General features: G+C 44.9%; 1 protein-coding gene across 5 annotated transcripts; it reads right to left on the bottom strand.

The window, feature by feature from the left end:
- Positions 1–206: 206 nt before the first annotated feature.
- Positions 207–27170, bottom strand: NMD3 (NMD3 ribosome export adaptor). 5 transcript variants are annotated; one of them, XM_020988822.2, is made up of 16 exons: positions 27091–27170; positions 26500–26558; positions 25548–25682; positions 21899–21995; positions 17178–17258; positions 16333–16461; positions 15885–15975; positions 14462–14540; positions 13347–13443; positions 10561–10678; positions 9230–9375; positions 7545–7657; positions 6817–6889; positions 5574–5680; positions 1629–1699; positions 207–551 (listed from the first exon to the last, which is right to left on the bottom strand). In XM_020988822.2, exons 2-16 carry the CDS (start codon positions 26541–26543, stop codon positions 421–423), a joined length of 1512 nt encoding a protein of 503 aa, XP_020844481.1. In that variant the 5' UTR covers positions 26544–26558; positions 27091–27170; the 3' UTR covers positions 207–420. The 5 variants fall into 5 exon arrangements, with proteins under 5 accessions (XP_020844481.1, XP_020844484.1, XP_020844482.1 ...); XM_020988825.2 differs by having other exon boundaries at positions 27104–27145; XM_020988823.2 differs by having other exon boundaries at positions 27063–27121.

Below are 27170 nucleotides of genomic sequence, written 5' to 3'. Positions count from 1 at the left end.
AGACATGAGGGGAAAAATAAGCGCAAAGGTGAATTTGGAAATGTGAACACCATAACAGATACTACAATGTATCTATTTTTCCCTACGACATTCATAAAGTTTAAAAAAATTTCCCCCTTTGGAAAGAAATCTCTGCCAACTCCAAAGTGACATGTGGTAAGTGTAACTGGGCTGCCATGTATCCAACAGAAACCTTCCCCAAAAGCTTAGATCCACCATTAGCTTTATTTCCTTTGTGACATGCAGGCAAGCACTCAATTCTGCTCAATTTTTTTAGGTTTCAAACCTTTTCCTTTTTCAAGTGGCCTAATATTTTATAGCAACAAAGAATTAAAGAGCAGGAAGGGATCTCAGAGATCTCCTCGTCCAAGCCTTCATTTTCCAGATGAGGAAGCGAAGTCCATCACTTGGTTCATTTCATCAGGTCATCATCGACGCCCCTTCTCCCCCAGTGGCATCTTCAGAGATGTGAAGGTCCTCGAGCATCTCTGCCAGGCTAATTCGAGGGGCTCCTTCATCATCCGTATCACTCTCCACAGGGATCGTTGAGGCTGAGAAACCACAGGGCAGAGGTGATGAGCAGAGACAGGGAGAAAAGAGAGAACAATGAGAGTCTCATCCCCACGCACTGTCAAACGCACTGTGGCCACACACAACTTTCAGCCAACATCTGTGGGAGAGAGTGTGTCAATTCCAAACCCCAACACTGTCCATGCCCATTGTCTCAGGAGCAGACAACCATGACTCCTTGGAGAACTGATCCCCTCCCGCTACACTGCTCATACCCCACCCCCAAGGGCAATGCTTAGCAAAGAACCTGAAGAACTCTGGCTTTACAACCAAGGTCTATGGGATGCCGCCACTGGCATCTACAACAACCAAGAACCCCAGCAGCCATGCAAGTTGCTCACACCGCCAAAATAGGGACCTGAAGCTTGGAGGAACATGTTGGGACCTACAAGGCCTCTGAACGTGTGCAAACCAGGCCTATCTGGAGTTCTACTGTCCTTCAAATACATTTATGGAATAAAACAATCAACTAGAACTACTTTGAGGTAACCAAATTTAAAAGGTGAAGGCCCAAGGAGTGCTTATCAACCAGGGAACAGCTGAATAAAGGATGGTATGTGAATGTGATGCAATACTTTTGTAAGAAATGAGGAAGGGGATGGTCTCAGAGAAACCTGGGAAGACTTGTAAGAACTGATGCACAGGGAAATGAGCAGAACCAGGAGAACAACATATATAGTAACACTAACATTGTAAAAACGAACAATTTTGAAAGGTTTAAAGAGCCCTGATCACCACAATGCTCAACCATAATTCCAGAGGATTGCTGATGAAGCCCCTCAAAAGAGAGATGGTGGACTCCAGGTGCAGATCGGGACACACACTTTTAGGATATGGCCAAGATGGGAATTTGTTTTGCTTGATTATACATGTTTTAAAGTTGTTGGGGGGTTTTCCCCCAGGAAAGAGCAAGGGAGAAGTGGGAGAAAAAAATAAATGCTAGACAATTGAAAAAAAAATTAATTTATCAAAAAGGTGACAACCCAGTCAAATGCCAAAAATATGACACACTAGTTCCAACGAGACAACATAATTTTTGAATTGACTCAAATTCTAACCTTTATAAATGTTGACGTTCTTTCTGATTGCTTCATCTTCTTCCAGGTCTTCCAGAAAGTCCTGGTATTGCCTGTAGAAGAATATTTGCACAACTTAATAGAACAGAGTCCAACTTTGGCCCAGAACTACAGTTATTCTAAGCACAGAGAGTAGAAGATGTTCTGAAACCAAGGAGTAGGCAATGGTGAAACCTTAGGGAAAAGATTTTAAGATTGAAAGTAAAAAGTTAATAAAACATAAAGCAATATTTTTAAAGGATCACATTTTACTTTCACTTTCAAATTACCAATAAAATATATGTAAAAAGAGTCAGAGGGTCAAGGGAAAAAGAAAGGCAGATGGGTTTCTTAATGGCGCATTCCTCCACCGATGTCCTGAGCTGATGCCTCATTACCACCTCATCTATAAAACAGGGATAACAACAGCACCCACCTCCCAGGGTTGTGGTGAGGATAAAATAAGAGAAGAAATGCGCAGCGCTTCCCAAAGCTGAGAGCAATCCATACACGCTCCCTACTAGGGTGGCGAGGTGACCCGAGGCTTGTCAAAGTTGTGCCAGCAGATCACAAGCTCCGGGAGGACATCAAACTAGAGAGACTGTGTGAGAATCCTGACGTGGGCTGGGAATCAACCAACCCTGTCTGAAGAGGCTTCCCACCGGGCTGCTTATCAGCCACCCAGTACAAAGACTTTTTCCCCCATAAATCACGCCCAAGAGCAGCCCATCAAGGTGCAGAGGTGGCTGGGTGGAGGGAGCATGCAGAGACAGGAAACTGAAGACACTTCCAAGTGATGGAGTATTATTCCTATTATAATATTTAGTTACTTCTTCTTCAAAATGGCTAATTACTTTTGATTGATCTGTTTTTAACATTAACATATCTAACAGGCAGAACAGTTATGTCCTACTTTCTAAATGAATTAGGACTTCTTAAGAATCTATCACACTTTTCCATTTTTCAAAGTGAAAATAATAAATTAGATCCAAACTATTCATATTCCAAGTACTTTCATTCTTCTTACTGTCAACCTTTATTAGACTACATAAAGCTTGAAGATTAAAATGCTTGGAGTTCAAAAGCATGAACTTGCTGCAAAGTTAATTATTTCTTCCCAGTTAGACAATATCTTTACTTTTCCCTCATTGCTCATGGAGGTTTCCTTTTTTATCATACACAAAAGAGAGCACATCCATCAAAGTTACTTTTAAAACCCAAGGTTTTCAGGCTTTTCATTACTTACATCAATAGTAACAATGTAGCCAACTCTCAATTTATCCAAATTACCTTCAAGTACTTCCACAAAGTAGGCAATAACATTAAGGCTTCTGCAGACATAAAAAAGCTTCTCGAGCAGGAGCTGGGAGAAAAGAGCTTTTAAAACATATATTTAGTCACTTCCCCTCCCTCGGGGAAGGTGAAGTCTGCTCACCTGGAGCATTATAGTCATCTGCCTTCTGTTGAGAGCTGAGACATCGTACACCCCAAAAGTGGGAGGAAGCAAGGAAAATTGGAGAGCAAAGGGAAGCCGGATGACAGCTGAACAGCTATCTTTCCCCTTTGGGGTCAGAACTCCCTGGCTGCCCATCACTTACCAAATCAATCCCCACTTCTTGGCCTGGTCTTCAAGGCCCACCACAAGCCAGCTCCAACCCACCTCTTTCCAGTTTCAGCTTGCACTCCCCACTCCTGCCCTCACACTAGCCCTATATCTAGCACACTCTCCACCCCTCTACCCCCAAGCCATTTCCTGCTGACCTCCAATCCAACACTCAAGGTTCAGGATGAAGGGGCAAAAGCAACCTCCGTCTGGATGCCTACCTCGAACCAACCCTCTACCCACCTCCTCCACCTCCCCTCGACCTTAGCTCTCCCTTATCTCAAGCACTCTACATCCCACCTGCGAAGTGAACATTTTCTAAAGTACTTCCCTCCTAATACTCCTACCAGACAGTTTCCTTGAAGGTAATACACACATCTCACATACAACTGTATACCCTCCAGCACCACCTGGAGCAATGCAGTATAGGTACCAAATGCAGAATGAATGTTTTTCTCCCGGGCAAAATGATGATTCAGTCTATTGAACTGAAATGCTGACTTCTTTCCCAGGTTTAAGCTTCACCCATCGTCTTACTCAAGCACAGACAGACATATGAACACAAGGGAGACAGTACTAGCTGTGGTTTCCCTGGTGTGGGAACCCCACCCACTGATAACAGCCCAAGAACCCTCCATGCCTGGGTAGATATCCTCATGACTTGCTACGATCCGAAACAAAAAATCTCGCCGCCTGGTGGCCAATTTTTTCTCAACTTAGCACAACTGATCTTCCAACAACTGGGCCTGTATTCTAGGCTTTTTTAGCTTGGTAAGACTTGCCAGGGCTGACATGCTCTAGGCCCAGCCTTCAAGAACCCAAAGTTCCCCTTCACACTCTAAGGCATAAGAGGACTTATGAAGCAAAGCATACGTGAGTGCAGATAATGATGCACTGACTGTAATAACAGCACTTTTTACTTATAATAGATGGTCCTCATCTGCTCCAAAACTCTGTTTTTCTCACTTTATCCTTACAAAAAAGGTAGCTCAGGAAAGAACTTTCTTTTTCAGATGAAGAAACCCAATTAGTTAGAGAGGCCTAAGGTGGTTAAGAAACTAAGCAATATTAATAATATGAAGGTCAATAACAATATTAATAAAAATAATAACTCACAGCCATGGAGACTGTGCACTTTACAAAGTGCTGAGGGCAGAGGGGCTAAATCCCGGGCAGCCTCATGCTTGACCTGGAGCCAATCTTACTAGAAAATGCTGCCTAGACCAGAAGCCCTGGTCACCGGTTTGAGGACCACCACCTTGTCTCAGATGTTTCCTAACTTTATTTGTGAAACAGCTAAAGATAACCTAACTATGCAATTCCAGCAAACATGATAGGAGGTAGTGAGAAAATACATGTGACTTTCAAAATGACCTCCTTATGTAAGCGAACCTATTTACAGGGCATGGGGAAGGGTCTCCTAAGCATCCGCCCCAGACATCTTCCCTCCAACTATGTCTCTCATCCATTTTCCTGTACCCACCATCCCGAGCTTGGGCCCGCACAGCCAACAAGGCTCAAAGCAACAATTCCTGGGAAGTCTGCTTATTTTCCTAAAACTGTTTTTGTGGTAAGCATAATCTAGGATTACCATAAAAACCCAATTCTAAAGAAAAAAATGTTTAACACATTTAACACCTTAGAGCCTTCTTTTTAAAATCTCTATTTTATTCCTGATCAGTCTTTGTGTTAGCCTGCCTCTGCTGTCCACTTCATTCCTACTCTAGCTAACCTCTCTGGATCCCAGTACTGGTTCACAAACCTGCACTTACGGGATTTGGTTTCACTGTGATTAAAACTGAATGATGGGATGAACAGGAAGTTTAGCAGTAAGTCTCACCTCTTCAGAATTCAGTAAATCTTGGACTAGCAAGATTTTCTCCCCATGTGTGAAAGAATTCCTTCTGGAAGATGCACCCTCCGTCCCCCTCCACCTGCACGTCCACTAAGATCACCAGTCTTTCAGCCCACCTCATCCTACCCCTCCCTCTGTCCACGCTTCCAACGTGAAACAAGAGCTGCCCTGAACTGCAGCCCAGCATCTCTCCCAGGTGCCAGGCCAGAGAAGTGACAAGGGCTGCCCCTAAAATGGGGGAGGGGAACACAAGGTCAAAAGAAGGAGTGACCCTAAGTACACAAGGGTGGTCGTAAGCAGAGCCATGACACTCCTGCAAACTACCCTGGCCCATCTGTTCTCCAGAAGCAAATTTTCCTACTCTGTAAAGTTAGATTATATAAAATCAGAGCTGTAGAGCCAGAAAGAACTGTATCTGTCACAGGACTTTCCCCATTCAGCATCTGCTTCCTGAGGCTGCCCATTAAGAATGTTCAACCCCAAACCATACCTTTCATCGTCTGTATCCATGGTTTCTTTGTCCCTATGCAGCTCCTTGAGCTTCCAGTTCCTGCGACGCTGACGTTTGGCACGGTCGTAACTCTTTTTGATTAATACCTACATACCAAAGAATAATCTTAAAGTTACATTTAGAAAGCAACTAGTGTCAAAGGCCCACAAGTGCCAAGAGGCAGCGGGGACCAGAACCACGGCCCTCCACGTCTCTCCGGCCCAGCCCCTTCAGTATCTGTCCCACCAAGGCAGCTGGCCCAATTTTTCACTCTATACAAACGCAGCAAGAGGCATAATTTTACAAATTATTAAGTCAGAGAGAAACTCACTAAATCTACTTTGTTTATTTCTATTAGTCTTACACCTACACAATGGTTCAGTCTCTTGTGTCTATGAAAAGATATGTAAAAGCAGACGGTTTGTTTCTCTCTATTACCATGACTTCACTTCCACCGTCTGCTAAGAAAACCAATACCTGCTTAATAATATCAAACAAGGAGGCGGATGGAGGACTTTCCACACCAATTTCACACTTAGTGCTTTTCATATTTTTCCTTTTACAAACTCATCAAGATTTTAAAGAGCCATTGGGCCTTGATGCTTTGAAGATTACTGTCTACTGCAATTATGTTCAAGTTGGAATACTGCCTCTGTATTGATACCTTTTGTTTTGACATTGCCTTCATTTCCCAATAACCTCTTCTCCCTCTTTCCCCGAGAACCACCCTTTATCACAAAGAGGGGACCAAAAGCAGTCTCATCCATCAAGTCTAATATTATAATGGTGCTGCTTCACCTCTGCCAAGAAGTCGTGTTTTCTGCTTCTAGACACTGCTCTGGGTAGTGCGTGGAATGAAAAATGAGGCAAGCGAAGAGCTGGTCCGAAATCTATTCTTCTAAAACATTCCTGCCTGACTCTACAGCCCCAACTAACTCTAATCTGTGGTGTATCACAGGATTTTAAGAGAGTTAATTAAGATGACCCAAGGCATTTTGTGAAAAATGGTTGATGAAAAAAGGGACCAAACCCTCTAACTCTTGTATTTACCCTTTCTAGGAAAAGGAGGAACACCGATGTCTTTTCAAACAGCTTTCACAGGATAGCTCACAGGCTACCTCAACTTCCCATTCTCAAGATCTAAAACAGCCCCATTCTTTTAAAAAGAAGAAGCTGGCACATTTTATACCAGGGTGAACAAAGGAAAAAGACACAGGTGGGGAAACCCCAGTGCCTTACTCACCACATCGGGAACATGATGGCTGTTCATTTTGTTGGCATACTCATCATTCAGGTTGCAGTTAGCCAAGTCAAACCTAAAATGGAGAAAGTGAAAATTTCATCACTAGGGCATTCACTCTTCCACATTTGGTGTCTCCTCCTTTACAGGTTCTCCCAAAAGACTGCTGCTCAGAAGACAAAAGGCCTCTGAGTTTCCCGGGCAAAGGGACAAGTGGAGTTATTATCAATCCCTCACCTCTGTTCTGTGCAAATACCCCTGTATAAGAAGCAGACACGGCGGCCAAGGAGGCAGAAGACACGTACTAGTCTTTGGTCTTGAGAATGGATGGTCTGGTACCAGCCAGTACAAAGAGAACAGTCTCTCCTCCATTCTGTTGATTTTTAGACCCAAGAAGAAGATTTTATATTTATTCTCCTAGGAAATCATTCCTGTAAGGATTCATACCTCAGTTTTACCGACAGGAACAACTGAGGCTCAGGGGTCAAGTGACCCATCCACGGTCTCCCCTCTGACAAGGGCCAGAGGTGAGATTCAAACCCACAACTCCCCTGACTCCAAGCCCAGGCCTCCTCACAGCCCTGGAGCCCTCTGAAAGAACACCTAAGCCATAACTGTAATTAGCGACAAGAATGCAAATGAAGTTCACATGACAGCGAATCTCTTTAGGCTGAGTCCTAGAGTTGCTGCCATGGAAAACGCAGTGGAAAAGCCCATAAAGCCATACTGACCCCAGCACCAGGTCTCCAGGGGTCAGAAGATGTCCTAAATGAGTCCGGCAGAAATACTGATTGTCCGTATGCATCTCCGAAGTCTTCTGCACCCAGACATCCCCGAGCATGTGCTTGACAAAAAAAGGGAATGGCCCATTTAGTCACCTGGGCGCAGCTCAATGAACCTCCTGCTAACATGCAGAAACGCAACATCAATTTTCTCCCAATGGAAAGTATTTTCTACTTCCTGATGGAAGTATTTTGAATGCCGCCTATGGATTCGCCATCAAAAGTTTTTAACAACTAACTGACGTTTGACTCAGAATGTTTCTCTCAGTTAAAAAAATGCACACACCTTTAAAACAGAATTTCCAAGCCAGAACAAGGGCATCCCCTGCTGTCTGCACCGTTCCACGCCCCCAGCATCTGGGCACTGTCCATAACTGTGCCCTCAGCCTCCCTGCCCGTAGGCTCTAGCGGGAGGCTTCTCACGTGGCTGTCTAAAGCCTATCTGCAGATGTGCACCATGTGGTTCCTGATGGAACATAAGCATACAAAGGACACAGACGGCTTCCCTTTCTGCCTTCATTTCCCCAGTGTCCCACACACAGCAGGAAGTTAATAAATGCTGGCTGACTGACCAGTTGATTTCAAGCAGATGACCCATGGTCTGCTGGTCCCAGTTAAAGGCAGCTCCACGGAACCCAACAACCATCCATCAGGACAGTAGGAAGAAGCTCCCAGGTCACAGATCAAGAGCCACAAGGGACCTCAGAGACCATCTAAATTCAACCCCTCCATTTTAATAGATAAACAAACTGTGTGACCCAGAAAGCTCGTGACTTCAGTCCTCACCACAGGCAGGATTTGAACCCAGCTCCTCTGACTCCAGAGGGTGAAGGACTGTACAGAATAACTGGATTTTCAAGCTCGGTACCTCAGTGAGCTGTCCGAGGGGCACAGGGAAAAGTCAGGGCTGGGGCGCAGTGAGAGGGAGCCATCAGAGTCGGCAAAGAGCAGAGCCTTGTTCCCAGGCTGTGAAGGGAGAGGCAGCCACTACAGGGCAGTACGAAGGGCTCTGGAGGACAGCGGGGAAACAGGCAGGAGCAGAGGGGGGTGCTACTGACTTTACAGCTGTCCTGTGCAGAAGCCCTCAGGGGCTGGGAAAACCAGACAAGACGAATCCTGGCCCAGAGCTGCTCCCAAAGGACCCTCCAGCTACGACAGCCCTAGGTCTGCATTTTAACTGGCCCGGCTTCCTACGAGGCCCCACCAGTGCACTGACTGGAACCGGGGCTTCTTGGCTCATCAGCAGTAGCCATCAGAAGCTGCACCCCAATGCCAGCTGGCCCCCAAGGGGGAGGACAATGCACCATGGATTGTGTGAGAGGCTGGAACACTCACACCAGGGATCACAGATCCCAGGGGCACACGCACGGAGCGGAAGGTAAGCAGGTGGTAAACACAACCAGAAAGCAGGAACCACAGAGTTGAGCCAACGAGGGTCCTGGCGTCTACATTTCTACAAAGCATCACAGGGTCCTCCCAATATGTCAACAGTTCTCTTTTTGACTTTATGACTATACATATTTTCCTGCCAAAAGGCCTATTCTCAGGAAGGTGACCCAGATTCAGAACAACCCATGAATAAAAATCTGCCCAGAAAATGATGCAAGCTCTGGGGGAAGGTGGGCAAGGCTTACTTTATTTGATCTCACACCAGCCCCTGGCACGGCTTTTTGATTGTGAACGATGCTGCATTCCATGACGATAAACTCCTCCAGCTGCTTGGGGTGGCACAAGCTACTGAACGGGTAGCGCCAATAGGTATTCCCATCGATCTCAGCAACTACAGAGAAGAGACCAAGACAGCCAGTAAGGGCAAAGCAAAAGGGACCCAGGGCACTCCAGATGAGCTGCAGAAACGTGAGGACAGACGCATTCTAAACTCATCCCCCAAACTCTGGTGCCTCTCAGGGCCTTCTGAACACAGGCCGCTCATTCTCATGGATGATTTTCTCTGAGTAATGGATAGTGACCAAATGTTAACAGGTCGGGTAACAAGCTGAGGGATGACCAACCACTCCATGCAGGAGACAAGGGGAAGCGAGTTCAGTGACACCACGGGTTTGTCCACAGGCTTCAACGTGCTGCACCACAAGCTGTCTCTATTCCCCAGCAGGCTGGGATAGAGTGGGACAGCCATGACCTCAGCTGTCTCAAGGGAAGTGTGTAAGAAAAATTAATTTCTTATAAAGATGAGGCCCAATGGGTCCTTTTCTATCATCAATTTTGCTCTACATATAGATTATATCAAGGTCATTTGTTGTTTCTTATCTAGAGACTATTCATTTCTGTCAAATTTATGTTAAAGAAAAATTCCAAATTAAGTTTTTAAAAATAAAATTACACATTTAAAAAATAAAAGCAGGCCAAAATGAATAAAAATAACTTGCTTTAATAGATCATTCCTCTGGAATGGAAGTTTCCAAATGAGTTTTATCTAAATTCCAGGATAATGATGGAATTAGCTAACAATCTAAGTAATGCCACATCTCCACTCCATCACAAAAAATAAATTGCTTTCCAAACACTGAATGCTTTCAAATACACTGAAATGTGGCCATGAGACTAAATGAATCAGTCACAAAAATTAAACTGGAGAACAAACACAATCTAATTTCAGTAAAAGTTAATGGAATGAAACATCTATACAAGAAAAGATTTTAAGGAATAATAGAAGAGACAATTTCTATAAACATTATCAAATGATACTATAGGGTTCTTTTAATCAAATGCTTTCTTCCCAATCCAATTTCCATTCCCCTTTTGTAAATAAGTTTCCTGCAGTGGTTATAATTCCCATTTTTAAGAACAAGGTTTTCCAAGAATTAGAATTATGTAATTTAAAGGCACAGTATGAACGGTTTTAACAATAAAGAACACCATTTACTGCTACATCCAGAGAAGTACAACCTTCAAAACTATTTTTAATACAAAAATTAAAAAAAACAAAAACAAAAGCAAGCCTTACTCTGCAATGTGTTTGGATCAATGAGGTGGATGGCACTGGTAACTCGGATACAAACACAAATCTGGCTCATGTTCCCAAGGCTTTGTGCCAGTTTTGGAGACAGACACACAACATTGTCCTGTGTGGAACCAGAAATAAGTAGAAATGATTTTTACAAGGAATATGAGCCCCAAATAAGAGGCCCCCAATGTGCATCTTTCCAAAATTTATCAGCCCAACCCAAACTAAAGAGCTTAGTCTGAAAACTAGACATAAGATCTTGTCTGAACAAAAACGCTCTAAAATCAGCCAGCTTCTCTTTTCAGCACTGCTACAATTTTATTACCACTTTATTCAGATACAGAACTGAGAGCCCCCAATGACATTACATTTTTATATCACAAACCCATTCAACATTATTCTGCAAACATGTACCCGATCTTAGGCAATGCATACCTTCCACAAACATCCATAAGAATAAAAATTCAACCAAAGCAATATTTATCTCTCAATCTGCCAAATACACTGATATGTAAAGACAGAAGTAAATGCCTTACTCAAACACAATTCACACTGAAATATCTATCTTTCTACATCTACATCTATATAGAGATAATACACAAATAAAAAGATATCAACTGAAGAATCAGGAATTAAAACTCCAATACACATAAAAATAGAATTACTGACCTGGAGAATGTTCAAGGTGGAAGGGACCTCTCTGACAACTACATTTTTAAAAAATCAAACTGATCCCAAGGATGACGCACCTCATTTGTTAAGAGAATAAAGTGTCTAATGAATTTCTCTACCTTTGCACTCTGGTACCACTGAGTCTGAGCCCCTCACAGGGCACCTAAGACCAGAGAGATTCACTTACATGCCTGATACATGTCTCCTACACTGAACTACAGGCCCCAAGGACAGTCCTGAACATTTGTTTCCCCTCGACACCAAACACAGCAATGTGTGCATAGCCAGCTTTCGACAAAGGTTTGTGCTGTGAAGGAATGAAAAGACATTGAAGTTTCAAAGTTCTCATTAGCTTCTATCCTTTCAACTACTCCTAAGCTAAAAGGGAGTCAGAACCTAAGCTTTAATTTAGACAGTGACAGAAATAACATCCAGGTATAATCCATTTACTTCAATCTGACAAAAACATACAAATCTAACAAATGGTGAACGTTTACAGAGCATTTTAAGGTTTGCAAAGCACTTGACTTAATTCATTTGATACTCCCAACAACCCTGTGAGACAGGCACTGTTTATGTCCCCTTTTACAGATAAGAAAACTGAGGCAGAGAGCAGTGAGGCAACAGCACCCGAGCAGGATTTGAATTGAGTCCTCCTGACTCCAAGTCCTCAGATCTGTCCACTGCACCCTCTTGCTGCTGGTCATAAATGGAGCCATCTCTTGTACCCAATGGAGCAGTGATAGAGTGATGGCTTAGACAGCCTCCTCAAGGACCAAAGAACCTAGTGCTCCAAGGCCAGGCACTGAGGAGATGGAGGGTGACCCACTCATGTGACAGCGAAGGGTCGCAGAGCCAGGCCCCATGACTCGGCTCTGCTGCACAGCCTAAGGTGCAGGGAAACGAGCCAAGGCCAAGCTCAGAGTCCATCCACTCTAACGCTGGCAAGGCCCCTCAGCCTCCCAAGCCCCAGCGTTGCCCTGGCTGAACACGGCCACTGATGACCAGCCTGGCCACAGAGGGCTGGGGGAGGGCTGGAGGGAAGGGAAACACAGACGACAAAAAAGCAGCCAGATGCATGCTGGCTCTGTGAGACTCAACCGTGCAGGGCGAGGACACCACAAAGTCCAAGGCACCACCAGGAAAGAAGGGAGGGTCTCCACTCTTTATGGGGGTGACGTCATCAGCAATTCAAGAAGCATTTCTTCAGTGCCTCCGATTTGCAAGCACCGAACCAGGCAATGGGGACTCGAGGACAAAAATTAAACTAAAAAAAGAGAGATCCCCTGACACCGAGGAGCTTCCATTGGGGCTGTGGGGGGAGCAGGGGCTGAAAAGCTGCCCTGAGGCCATCTTGGGAAGGCCTTGGATTCCAGGGGGAAGAGCTTGGCCTTCCGCCCCTGGGAAGCAATGGGGAGCCACCACAGGCTTTTGAAGATGGGAGAGTTTATCATTCTCAAGTTCTCAAGGCGCAGGTGGCAGAGTGCTGCCCGGGAGGCTGGCAGACTTGAGTCTGAATCCTGCCTTAGACAATTCTGAGCTGTGGGACCCTGAGCAAATCACTCAACTTCTCAGACCCTCAACTTCTTCATCTGTAAAACAGGGATAAGAATAGCACCGACTTCACATTAGATGAAATATCCTATGTCAAGCACAAATGTGCTAATCCGAAGCACCATATGAATTCTAACTATTATCTAACTATTATTACTGTCACTATTTATTACACGCCAGGGTTTTAATGGCCCTTATTAAATGTCTTTTTTGCCCAAATCCTAAAGGAAAGAGACACTTCCTGAACCACAACCCTGACCAGGACTTCACTACTGCCTGTTCTAAACTCATCACCTAGCATCCACTCTTCCTATTTCTTAGCAGACGTTTCAGCACTAGGACAGCTACCAGGCTGCGCTCCTGCCTCCTGGCGTACTCAGATATGTGAATGAATCATTTCCACCACAATCTTACAGACAGTTCTCCCCCAACTCTTCTACAAAGGAAATGAATCAGGCAGGAGTTTTAAAACTAAAAGAGAACAAAGCTAATTTTCTAACTTGCATCATTGAGTGTTGATTTTGAATTCTTACAGATTAATCAAGTGGAGAAAGGGTTACCTTGCATATGGGAACAATTTCCACAGAAAAAGTGCTTTTGTAATTGTATGTATTGCTATGAATGTCATGAGAGATGAGTCTCTGTGAAGATTTGGATCTAAAAATTAAAGAAATAAAGAAGTTAACCTTGAGTCACCAACCAATTGACAAGCCTTTATCAAGCGCTGAGCCTGCCCACCCCAGGGCTGAGCCCTGGGGACCCAAACACAGAGGGGACGGGGATCTCCGGGCAGATGACATATACACAGACCTGTATTCCTGCGAAACAGAAGACAGTCTGAGGGGGGCGCACCAGAGGTCAAGAGGACCTCGAAAGGCCTCGTGCAGGAGGTCCCATTTGAGTCGAGTCTTGAAGGAAGCCAGGGATCAGAGAAGGAAGTAAAGGGCATTGCAGGCAGGGGACTCAGCTCAAACCAGCTGAGGAAGCTGAGGGTAACAGGGAGACTGGACCACAGAGTGCCAAGGGGGCTATAACGTGTCACCTACTGGAAAGACAGAAGCTTCCAGGCTGTAAAGAGCCTTGCAGGCCACACAGCGGGTTAAGTCCCAGAAGTAATACAGAGCCCCCAGAGTTTACAGAGGTGTGTATATGTGTATGTACATTTGTGCATGTGTGTGTGTAACACAGTGAGACCTGTGTGAAGGATGGATTGCAGTGAGAAGAGCCTGGAGGCAGGGAGTCCACCTGATAGGCGACTGAAGGGCAACATGCACTGCGGCTACAACAATATAAAAAGCCCGATCCATCAGAATCCAGAGAAAACAGAATCCCCAATCAACTCCACAGAACTGACCACGAAACCTGCCGCTCCCCTGCCTCTCAGTAAAGGAGTGAGGGCTTATGTGAGCAGAAGGGCACACACTGTGGACTGTTGCTCCCACAAAGCCTTTTCCCTACCCTGTGCTGGTCTCTGCAGCGAGTAAGGGGCCGTTCTACACCCAAGAGACGCTTTAAAATACATGCATTTCTAATGAAGTGACATCAACACTTGCCACTTCACATGTTTGTGCTTGCCTATGTTGCAGGAAGAGAAAATTGTCTGCTTGACAAGCAGCCTTCATGTAAAATCACCCACCAGCAGCTAGCACACATGGCCCCGCCCACTCCCACGTACCTGGAAGGGACGGTACACTGGAGGAAGTCTACCATCTTCTGGGCATGCTGTTTCTGAGCGTAATAGAAATCCAAGCCATCTTAAAGGAAAAACAAGGCCTCTGTGAAAAGGAACATCTCAACAGACTACTAATGGTAAAAGCCTTTCTATTTTATACCTTTACATAACATTTAAGGGCTCTGCCTACAACAACCTCACAAGGCAGGGAGGATGATCATTCCTAATTTACAGATGAGGAAAGTGAGGAGGATCGAGGTCAGGAAACTTGTTCAGGGTCACCCAACCAGCAAGTGCATACAACAGAATTTAACCCACGTCTCCAAATGCCAAGGCCATCAATCTTTGCTTAATGCCACCAGCACTCCCTCCAGATTAGATGACAACACTCACACTTTTTCAACTGCAAGGTCGCCCACTGAACTCGGACTAACACGTTACAGTTCTTATCATGAGTAATAGTGCAGTACCCAGGAAGACAACAGGGCTTTCTTGGTCTTCGTGTACTCCTGTATGGGGCTGGGCCCAATACTTCTCCTTCTGCTTGCCGGCCACAAGCCCCAACCAGGAGAAGTCTAGTATGTGATGGGGGACCTCAATCAATCACTCACTGAACTGTCTTTAACAGTTTGATCTGAGTGTTAATGGGACTGAAGATTCAGGTAGTCAACTGTGGAACACTGAGAAGGTCCTGGATGTGGCCACCTTGACTCTGGGCAAGTCACTTGACCAGATCAGCCTCAGTTTCCTCATCTGTCAATTCTTTGAACCCATAACTTCACCATCACGGTCCCTGAACATGTTCCTTCTACTTACGTCTTTCAAGGAAAACAAACAAAAAAGGCATCTCCAGTAAGCGCCCTCCCTAACAAGCTGGCCAACCATTCCAAACAAGAGAACATCCACTTGTAATGCTTTTCTTCACAGAACTATTAACACAGAAAGCCCAAAGCAGCCACGAATCAAGTCCCAGGAAACATGTCAATGGCACCTTTAATGATGCCTTCCTATCAATAAGGGAGAAAGTACGGAATCAGCACTTGCATACTCTGCTTTATTGTTTCTTTTAAATGACTTTTTAAAAGACACACAGTAAGCCAAGGACCGAGGCAGTGCTTCCAAGCCGTTTACTGGGCTGGCAAACCCAAGCCACGACTTGTTTGTGCCGGCACACTGCTGCGTCCATCCACAATGCCTCGAGACATCCAGAACAGTAACAACAGCACTGCAAGGAGACAGATCTCTCCCCAGCTAGAGAATTCACGTCTTCTTCTTTACTGCAGCCCCCCTTCCCAATCCTTCACAAGTAACAAACAGTGTGTGGAATGTTCCACAAGGGAAAAGGCTGGATTTGGAATAGGAAATTTGGGGTGAAAATTAAAATTTAATTTCAAACTTTTAAAATTCAAGTTCATCTACGACTCACCATGAATCTCCTTAATTCGAAGGGTATTCTGATGTGCTCTATGTTTCAAGATCAGCTGCTCCAGATAGTAGAAAGTTTTTTTATGTGAGGTCTAAATTTAAATCCAAAAATATGGATAGATGATTAAACCCAAAACAAACTTTAGAGGTGAAAGAGCAACAAACAAAATCAACTGTAAATAGCACATCAATGTAATACAGATCACCAAAAAAAAAAACCAGAGACGTCTTTGTAAATATGTGCTATGACAAAAATACTAATGACTCATCAATCCTTACATCTCAAAGTGCAGGGACTAAGTCCCCTGTGGGCACCCAGGTCTTGGGAGAAAGGGAGAAAGGGCAGGGCTCAGCCCTACTCTGGATCTCCCATCTCAGCAACTCTGGGAGATGATCATAAGGATCACTGAAAGGTGCACTTCCGTCATCCCTCATCTCACGAGTTTTACCTTTTGCCTGACTTGAACCACAGCCTTCCAGAAATCCTTGGCTTCCACCCTGTGGCAAGCATCACACATCTGTGACTGAATCACGTACTCCACCACAAATACTTGCTGAAGGATGGCACCGTTCATCACCTGGGTTGAAAAAAGCCAACAATTCTGTCCATTTATCCCCAGCATAAGCCACTTCCATTTCAAAATCTGAAGTCTCCTTCCCTGTGGCGCCAGGATTTTATACAACAGCACGGTTAATACCTGAAAGGCCCACAAATCCACACTATCTCATCATTTCCTTAATCGAAAATTTGTTCACATAAGTGCCTTCAGAATGTATTTTATATTAATTAAGGATAAACCACCCAGATTTAACATCCTATATGCAGAAAATGGCAGATTATTTGATCAAAAAAGTAAAAAGATATAATGATTAAGCCCCAGGATGTCTCACATTAACATTTCAAAGGCTATGAAATATTCTTAAATTAAAGCAGTTTCACTTGGGAATTTTTTCTTTGAAGAAGGATGAGCTATATATAATTCAACTGTGGAAATTGAGAGGGAGGTGGAAAGAGCAATCTTCAAAAGAAACACAAGAGCTGCTCAGGTGATATTTTTATTTTAGCTGGAAAAAAATTGTCAAAAGCTAATGTCAGCCTACATTCTTCCTCGTACACAGGTGTCTGCTTTCCCCGAGGGCCCAGCCAGGTGTACAGGTGACACCAAAACAAGCAGAGGATTAATGATGATGCAATTTGCATTTTCTCTAATGAAAGAATCACTGGTCCCTTTCTGAACCACATTCAATGCAACAGGACTTCTGCTTCCCTAGCTGGCCAGCTTCTCTAACTTACCTCTTTCTGGACAGTCAGCTTGACTTTAAGCCGTTTGGAATGAGGTTCAGTCCAAATAAAGCCAGCTTCGATCAGTCGTACCTTCAATGGGACGAGGAAAAAAAACAACCTCAAGAAATGACCTCAGTAATGCACAGATCTCACAAGATGCTCCAAGAACTAAAAAGGCCAAGTATCTACTACTGGTACGACGGATAGAGTGTTGGGCCTGGAATCAGTAAGACCTGAGTTCAAATCCAGCCTCAGACACTTACTAACTGTATGACCTTGGGCAAATCACACAGTTCCTCATCTGTAAAATGAGCTGGAGAAGGAAACAGCAAATCACTCCAGTATCTTTGCCAAGAAAACCCCAAATGGGGTCACAAAGAGTCAGATGCAACTGAAATGACTGAAACAAAAACAATAAAGAATAGATCCCAGAGGCCACAGGCACCATGGGTACCACAGCAGGACCAGTGAGGGAGAACGGGCATCATCGGCAAAAACCATCCCTTAACAGTAGATCTGATCCAGATTACAAGGAACAACGTTTACCAAGGGAAACAAAACGACAGCTTGTCCCTTGGAAGAATTCTCACTGTGCTAGGAATGGGATGCATTACAAGGCACGAGATCACCATTCACAAGACCGTCTCGGGTTCCTTCTTCCTTCTCGTAGCACTTGGCCAATGCTGCTTTGATTCTAAACCCACTGAGTGAAGGTCAGGGAGTGTTCCCAGGCTGAGCCAAGAGACTAACCATCCAGCTAGCACTCAGACCAGCCGGGCTGACTATCTACAGACGATGCTCAGGAGAAAGCTCCCGTTCTCAATGGCCCTGCATCCTTCCCTGCCAGTGAGAGGGTCACACTCAAAGGAAGGCCCCCATAGGCACTGTCTGCCCATTCCACACGTCTATGGAGAGGTAACATGGCATAGGGATCCAGTAGCCAATCTTGTGGTCAAGATAGCTGCTGGCTGTGTGACCCTGGGCAGGTCACCAAACCAATCCCGTGCCCAAGGAATACTGTCTCAGATTCAAACTTGGAAAGCAGGTGCTTCCCTGCATCGGTAGAGTTTCTTCACCAGGAGTACCCATTACCAATGAAATCAGAAGTCTGGTCTAAAATAACACCCCGCATGCTCACTCTCACAGAGGCTAGAACAAGCCCCTGGTCATCAAGTGCTCAGTACACAGAGAGAACAAGCCGGAGACGAGCCTCCAACCACTACCCTCCTGACTGGAGAGAGTGGGGAAGTACACCACAAAAACAGAAAATGAAACACAGAGCAGACCAGGTCCATCAACAGGTACTTATGAAGCCCCTACTGTGTGCTGTGCACTGTGCTAAGCCTGGGAATACAAAGAAAGGCAAATGACAGTCCCTGCTCCCCAGGAGCTCACAGCCTAATTGGAGTGGAGGGTAATTTCCTAATTAGCTGTCAGGGAAAATGATGCAGAGAAGAGTGGGGGAGGCTTCCTCCAAGAGACTGCTCCTGAGCCCGACTGTGAACAAAACCTGTGACTAGGAGGTCATTCTGAGTGGCCTGGAATGAATGGACAGACCTCCTAAGGTGAGGTGGTTTTCACACTTCTCTCAAGGCTGCTGTGAACTGGCCACATTGTGTTTGGAAAGCCTCCAAGAAGCAGCAGCAATGACTTCACGGTCATACCTGACTGTCAATCAGAAATAGCAGCATCCAGTTCATTCATCCATCTAGTCACCAAGTGACTTTGGGGTTTCCAAAAACCAAACTCAAGACACTTCTCAGCAATGTCACTGAGAGGGCAATGCTTACTAACCTATCCAAGTTCTAGAATGTTTAAGTCACTCTGATTCCAAATCAAATCAAGTCAACAGAGAACATGAATGTGAACAGAGAATGTGAAAAGTGACGTTATCTTCTCAAAAACCTGACGTAACAGACTTGCCCAAATATGACCCAAGTTACACAAAAACGCCAGGAATGGCCTCCTTCAGCGTTTTCCATCAATGTTTCCAATTCTCTCAGCTTATCAGATGACACTTTCTGTAAGGTCCTGTCTGTTCACACCAATACAAGACATTCAGGTCACATTAAGTCACGAGACTTTATTCACCACTTTCAGCTCTGAAATTCATTGTTGGCTGCTTCCTGACCAAACCATATATAACATGTTGTTAAAATCCTGATTTGCAATCATGTTCAGCATTTACAGTTTTTGTAAAAAAAAAAAAATAAAAGGGGGGGAATAGAAAAACAAACATCCATGTGCCAATCCTCTACAAATGAAGCAGTTCTGCCTGACAAGCTGGAGGGCTCTCCAGAACACCAATATGAATTCTGCCTACTGAAGCAACCAATTAAATGAAACTAGACTTCACTGAACGAAAGCACTATTTAAAAATCTAGACTGATAGCAGTGCTTTGGCCTCTTCCTTATCTGAATTGTAGCATCTATATATTAAATGACCAGTCCAGGTTTCTGGTGACATCCCACTCCAACGGGTGCCCACCAATTCCACCCTTAAATGTCCTTCTGGGCTGGGCTAGCTCTCATGCCAACCCCTCCAAAAACTCTTTGCAGTTGCTGTTTTGTGAGGTGATGCTACCTGTATGCCAAGGTAGGTCAGTGGTGCAGTGGACAGAATGCTGGTCCTAGAGTCAGGAAGACCTGAGTTTAAATCCACCCTGGGCAAGTCACTTAACCTGTTTGCCTCAGTTTTGTCATGGGTAAAATGGGAATCCTAACAACACCTACTTGAAGGGGTTATTGGGAAGGCCTGATGAGGTATCTGTAAAGCACTCAGCACCACACCTGGCACCAGGCAGGGATTCTAAAAATGCTTATTCCCACTGCCACCTCCCCATACCCCATCCCTCTGCCTTATCACGGCAATTCCTTTACATCTGTTCAACTTTTTAGTGATCCCAGCCGACACTTCTCCTTTTGTCCTCTTCTAGTTTTTCAGGCTATACCTTATTTAACCACACTGGGCCTTTGCCACACATAATGTCTGTCTCTCTACTGGTCTGTCTCCTTCTCTGGCACTGATCTGGCTCTCTCTCTAGCCAGCTGACTGTCTAACCACAGAGCCCACTGATCCAGGAAGCCCCCCCGATTTCGGCCGGTGGTTTCCTTTTGAGATTTGACAAATCTCTTATTTCTTCATCCCAAACCTTATTTCCCAACATAGTTTTTGCTAGTCTCCCTTTGCCAACACAAGTACAGCCAGACTCAGGCTCCCGGCTGACTCCAGCGTGAAGTACTACACCTCTTCATTCTCTGTCCCCATGCCTGTGGGCACCATGAGCACCGCCAGATGGGACGGCCCAAAGTCCAACTTGCTGGGCAAACCCTCCAGGTCGTCCAATTACCCTTTTCACGTGTCTGAGGAGAGCGGAGTCAGCCATCTATCCTTCCATCTGGCTGCAGCCTGTGGGAGTCCTTGTCCTTGACTTTCGATGACATCTCTGGTCACGCATCTACTTGTTGGTCACCAGACAAAACCACGTGTTCAGGTACTTGTTTACAGGTCTGAGCACCCCGTCATTCTGGGCACCTTTGCCCCCCATTCCACCAAGAGGGCTACCAAGTACAGACAGCCAGTTTATATTTTCCCCTGCATCACCTTAGCAGCTGGCCTTCTAGGGACGAGTCTCCACACATGGCCAGGCTGTTCTCCAGGGAGCAGACCCCTATCATTGGAACCACACTCAAAGCCTTCCAGCGTGGGAGAACCCACCAGGGCTCATGCACTGCTCAGACAGCCTAAACCGCCCCCCACTGTGAAGAAACACTGGATGCGGAGGGATTTCCATCCATGAAAAATCATCAAGACTTTCAAGTGAAAGCCAATTTTCCTTTTAAAAAATTTCCATGAAAAAGCATGTGCTTATAAATATAAAAAGGTAGATAAAAGCTTGATGAGGCAAGGTATGTGCAAATAATAAAAATTACCTTAGTAATCCTTAGACTAGCCTTACGTGACATGAATTTCTTCTAACCTAACAGAGCTTTTATAAATTCAGCTTTGATGGAACAAAGCTAATCTATAAAATCTGATTATACTTAAAATAAGCTATCAGTGTTACCTACTTTGCATAATACACTAAGGACAAAGGTGCTAGGCAAAGGTGAAAGGTCACTGAACGCTGCCACAATTTATGAAGCTCCATTTATTTAAATGCTGAGTGGCCTACTTTCCAAACAAGAATTTTTAGCAAAATGGTTCTATAGGCATTACTGATAAACCTTCTCAGTATTAATAACATGAAACAGTAATAAACAGTAATTTATTAAAACACCTTGAACTAACTCATGTAAAGGAAGAGTTAAGTGATTTATAAGTTTAAAAGACACATGAGTGCAAACACATGCAAACACACAAGTTCTTTGCTAAAATAACACTTGAAGTACATTCTGCTTTTCCTTTGGGGCCATATTGGTGCTCTGCAAAGAGCCATACAAGGAAAAAACCAAACCCCAGCAAATCAGAAAGCCCAGTCTGTGTAATTTTTTTTTTCAGTAAGTGACTTGCCCAGAGTCACACAGCTAGAAAGTATTATGTGTCTGAGGCCAGAGTTGAACTCAGATCTTCCTGACTCCAGGGCCAGTGCTCTATCCACTGCACCGCGCTGCCCCTGTAATTATTTTTAATCTTAAAATTCCTCCATTTTGTTCTAATTTATCCCCTGCTATGAATGGGCTCCCAAAGTCTGATCTTTACACCCAGTTCTAGAAGGCAATCAGCCTACCTTACTTAAACAGGCCTTGATTTTTTTCAAACACAAAGTAAGAAGTTCCCTCGACTCTAAGGCACACTGTATCCATGTTCCTGGTGGCTGAAGATACCTGCGAAGAAAAAAAAAGGAAGAGCAAATTATGAACTCTGCATGAGCAGACAAGTATACACGGGACAATCAGCCAAAGTATTTAAAACAATTTCTATTTCCCAGGATAACTGAACCAGGAAGTTGTTAACCAGGCTAACAAAACAAGGGCGCCTCAATAATTTTTTAATAATATAAAATTTCATGACTTGTTTTTTATTTCTCTATTTATTAAAAACCCAGTGATATAAAAGTCATGAGTTATTTTATATAGATATATAACAAATAACTGCAGTTTTATTATTTTAAAATAATAACTTCATTTAGGTTTGTAGGGTAAGGTGTTCCTGAGTACTGTTCCTTGAAGACCTATTTTAGTGAACAGATGAGAATGATCTCTAATTAATACGTGAACTGTTTACATGAAAGGAGAACTTTCTAAAGTTTTAGAAAACCATTTGTCCTCTTGAAAAATACTTACACTCTTCATGTGCTAAACAAACTTCATAGGTAAAATACCTGATTGTCTAACAGATAAAATACAAAAGAGGCTTTTCCATACACGTCAATTAATCCTGATTCTCTTCTAATAATTAGGAAGACCAACAATGGTAATTTTCACATTTAGCAAAAATTCCTGACACTTAAATTAACTGACAACTTTATAGGTTCATAAAAACCTAAAATTAGACCTGGAGGGCACATTAAAAGATGCCTGGTCCCTCCCTCATTTTGCAGATTAGGAAACTGAGCCCCAGAGACTCAAAGAGTCCAGGACTCTGACCTCCACTCCCCAGCATACAGCAGTCCTACTCAAAACAATGCTTTCTCCGAACTTAAAATTGTTACTTCACACGACGCCAGTTTTAAAACTTGGGATACGAACAAATTAAAGCAACTTCTCCTCGATCAGACACGAAGGCAATGGTGACAAAGGCAGAAAGAAGGTCCTAGCATCCAGTCTGCCTATGCTCTCGATGCTGGGGGCAGCAGTGAGCCCACCGCACTGCTCAGGGACAGACTTTTCTGAGCACTATCCTTGGCAAGACAAGACAGTCTTTTGCTCTCAAGGTCCTGGCTTCCCAATCAGTACCACCATTCAGAAGAAACCACCCAGCCTATCGTCTTAAAAGAACAGGTCCCCCAGGAGAGGCAGAGAGTACCCACTCAGATCTAGAATCCCAAAACACCCTCCACAGGCAGACTGGTTTTTGGGTCTCTAGGACAGAGACTACCCAGGTGAGGAGAGGCAAAACAAGGAAGGAAAACGTCTCACAGACAAACCTTTAATTTGTTATTTGTTAAGCAGTTACGGACACCATGGTCCAGGATATTGTCCACCCCTCCATCCAACAAAGAACAGGGGCAATTCACCTCCAAAGAGCAGCCACAGTTAAACCTTGGAAGAAAAGAAGTCTTGATTCCAGGCCACTCTACCTATAAACTAACAGGTGTTTCCCTCCATCAGCTAAGACTGCTTTTGGACACAGAAGTAGGTAAATTGACTGGCTGGTGAATTTATACATTAAGAATGGATGTGAGATGCTAGAGACTTGTGTACAAATATATTTACAGTGGCTCTTTTGGTGTTAGCCCAAAACTGGAAACTGAGACAGTGTTCTCTAACTGGGAAATAGTAAACAAAGTATAGTGCATGGACAGAATGGAATGTTACCATGCCATCAAAAATGACAAAATGGGCAGTTTCAGGAGAAACTAGGAAGCCAAACTGATGCAGATCAAAGTAAGTAGACAAAGAAGAACAAACATCTTTGAAGGGCTTTGGAATTCTGATCAACACAATAAATCAGTGAAGATGAAACACCAGCCACCTCTTGCCAGAGACAGAATGAACTTAAAATGCAAAAAGAGACAAACATCTTCAGACACAGTTGATGAGGGAATTTGACAGATGCAATCTGCTTGTACAGAATCAGGTGCTTCATTTCTCTCTCTCTCTCTCTCTCTCTCTCTCTCTCTCTCTCTCTCTCTTCAGGAGGCAGGGGAAGTGACTCAATTAGGGGCAGGAGGTAGTGAACAAACTAATAAAAGAAAAAAACTTTTCATTACAGTCGAGATGTTATCAGAAATTAAAAATTATAAGAAAACGACTACTCTCGTTACAATCACATCTGTTCTGAAAGGCAGGAGAAACAAACACTTATTTCAAAGATGTGTGATTTTTATCTGAGCAAGGTCTCTCACCACTGAAGCTCACTGCTGCCCCTCTTGGCTTTAAGTCTTGGAGAAGGGGCTGTGTTTCTGTCCAACCTTCTGCCAGAAACTTCTCTCAACCTGGCTACATGCTGACACCCAGGCCACTGACAGATCAGTTAGGACACACTCAAAGCCCTGCCAGATCACGGGCAAGGTCTGACCACTGGCTGCTCCTAAGAAAATTAGTGCAGATTTTCTGTGTAATAGAGGTATGTCCATGCCATCACAGCCAACCACGGGAATACCAGCCTCTTCCAAGGTTTATGCACAAACCCAGGCTGCACTCAGGTTGATCTCATCACTGGGAAATCTCATTCTCCTGCCAGATCCAAGCAGCCTTGGTACTTCCACATCATCAGTACTCCCTTGGCCCTTCTGACTGGAGGGTAGAACTCCGAACTCAACTTTAATTTAAGGAGAGCAAACAGAAGAAATATCTCCTGAGACACCTCATTTCCCACCCTGCCTCATTTTGAATTTCTTAGATCTCTTCACCTTGCTCCCTCAGCCAGCATCTTCTCTTCCAAGCCCCACACCCACCCTCAGGCTTTCCTTCTGTGTACTTTCTTCTTCCTTTAGATTGTAAGCTCCTCGAGGGCAGAGACTTTCTTTTTTGTATTTGTATCCCCAGCATTTGGCACAGTGCCAGGCATACAGTAGGCACTTTGTTGTTGTTATTAGTTGTGTCCAACCCTTTGTGACCCCATTTGGGGTTTTCTTGGCAGAGATACTGGAATGGTTTACCATTGCCTTCTCCAGTTCATTTTACAGATGAAGAAACTGAGGCAAACAGGATGAAGTGACTTGCCCAGGGTCACACAGCTAGTAAATGTCTGAAGTTGGCTTTGAACTCAGGAAGATGAGTCTTCCCCACCCTAGGCCCAGCATTCTATCCACTAAGGGTACCACCTAGCTGCCTTTGTAGTCAGCATTTATTAAATGTTTATTACTGAATATAGGAAGAAAAGTTAAATAAGGTTTTTAAAGTACTTAACACATATTACAACTTAAAGATACAAATCTAAACTGTGTTATTTTCATTTCACTTATATCAACTAGCAATTAAACAAAGAAATAACTCAGACTAGCAGTAATAACTAAATTTCTCTTAATATTCTATTTTTATCTACCCTCAGAAACATCAACTCAATTAGCATAAATCAGTTTCTTAAAACCACCTACAGAAAAGACATCAGAAAAAGAAACAAATACCTTTGTAATGACCTTATTAATTTTTTTTAAAACAAGAAAAGTACACTGTAAAATTTGGGACTCCCAAGTATTTGCCCAAAACTTATAGCTCCTCTCACCCTAGATGAAAATCTGAATAGTAAATAAATAAGCTAAAACATCACACCTTTCACACTGTTTGCAGAAGTTAACGGAGACTTGTTTGGGGATCCCTTCGCTGATGTCCACTTGCGTCCTCAAACAGGCCACACACATGTTGGCCGGATTAGGGGGGATGGGGACACCACACTCGCAGCACAGGCTTAAATAAATAAAACAAAATTAAGCAAATTACAGATTTCTCAAATGGGACAGCGATAATACATCTTCCAAAGAGCTCAAACTGCACTATAATAGGCTCAACTTGCACCTTAACCTTCTTTCTGACATTAACCCATCCTCAAAAAATTCCTTAAGATATGCTGCATTCATTATATAGTGGGATTGACTGAGAATAAGTACAATCAGGTCTCAGAACGTTTCCCCTCAGAAATCATTTCGTTCTAAAGTCCAAGTGCAAGAATACACTCACAGAGGAAAAATAATTTGGAGAGATGACGTCACATATGTAAGTTATTCTGTTTAACCTGTGCGTGTATGTTTGCCCGCAGTCTCCCTCATTAGACTGTAACCGTCCTTTGTCTCTTTGTATCCCTAACGTTTAGCAGAGCGCCTCGCACACAGAATGTTTTCCGAACTGAACTCAACAGGTAGGAGACGGGCAAAGCCGTATTCTAGGCCACCCCACTGCTAAGACTGGCAAATCGAGGCACGAACGTTACTTGATCGTCCAGATGCATCCTGCCACACAGCGGCTAAGCCAGCCCCGGGCCGATGCGCCTGCTTTGCGATGATCACTTAACGCGCTACCTCCACACTCCTGAACCCTGCGGGGCTCTCTCGTCCTGGTTTTGTCCCGACCTGATCTCGCTCCCCACACACCCCAAAGCACCAGCGTCTTCAGCAAAGGGCCTGAGAAGACCCAGCCCCGCTTCTCTAACACCTCTAAACTGAACTGGGGACGAGGGGTGACAGCGCCCCCCCCCCGAGGGGGCCCGCAACGGACGGGCGGGACTCACACGCAGCCGGCACTACTCGAGGCGGGGCCCTGCAGGTACTCCATGGTCGGTGCTGAGCCCTAGGAAGAGAAGGGGGATAAAGCTCGGCCGGCCCTCTCCCCTGCCCCTCCCCCTCCCCCTCCTCCCCTTTCACCCCCCGCCCACCGGGATCCCCCCACCCCGGGAGGGGCAGGCCCCGCTGCGGCCGCCGGGCCGCACTTCGGGGTCACAAGAGCCGGGTCAGGCCGCCTGCACCCGGCGGGGTGAGGGCCTGGGCTGCCTCTCAGTTTCCTCCCCTGTAAAAGCAGGAGGCGGGGTTCGACGGCCGGGCCTTCCTGACTCAGGGGACCTCCGACCCCCGCCTCGATCTTCTCCTCGAGAGAGGAGGAACCTCGAGGGTCTAGTCCAGCTCGTGACCTATGACCCCTCAGCCCCGGAGGATCCGGGGGACCCTGGGCCCGTCCTGGACCTTTCTGTGCCTCAGTTTCCTACCCTGTAAGGGAGGATGAACCTCAGCCCCTCACCCGCCGCCCCTGGGGTCGAGTCACGGCCCGGAGCCCCCACCCGTCCCGGTCCCGTTCTACCCTGCCCGGATTCCACCCCGGAACCGACCCCAGTCTCTCACAAGCTCTTCACACGCGGCACCGACACCGTCGCTTCCGGGAAGAAGATCTCGCGAGAGCGTGCACGAG

This window comes from Phascolarctos cinereus, unplaced genomic scaffold (assembly GCF_003287225.1).
Source record: "Phascolarctos cinereus isolate Bilbo 61053 unplaced genomic scaffold, phaCin_HiC Scaffold_7;HRSCAF=346, whole genome shotgun sequence".
Taxonomy (NCBI): Eukaryota; Metazoa; Chordata; class Mammalia; order Diprotodontia; family Phascolarctidae; genus Phascolarctos; species Phascolarctos cinereus.
The sequence above is the reverse complement of the archived record's forward strand: the minus strand, read 5'-3'. Positions and strand labels throughout refer to the sequence as shown.

Excerpts from the sequence above, each read along its gene's own strand:
- NMD3 (XM_020988822.2), bottom strand. The coding sequence starts at position 26,543 with ATGGAGTACCTGCAGGGCCCCGCCTCGAGTAGTGCCGGCTGCGT. Across the intron at positions 16,462-17,177 it reads AGCTGACTGTCCAGAAAGAG|GTGATGAACGGTGCCATCCT; the intron begins GTAAGTTAGAGA and ends TTTTCAACCCAG. Across the intron at positions 9,376-10,560 it reads TGATCCAAACACATTGCAGA|TTGCTGAGATCGATGGGAAT; the intron begins GTAAGGCTTGCT and ends TCTTCTCTGTAG.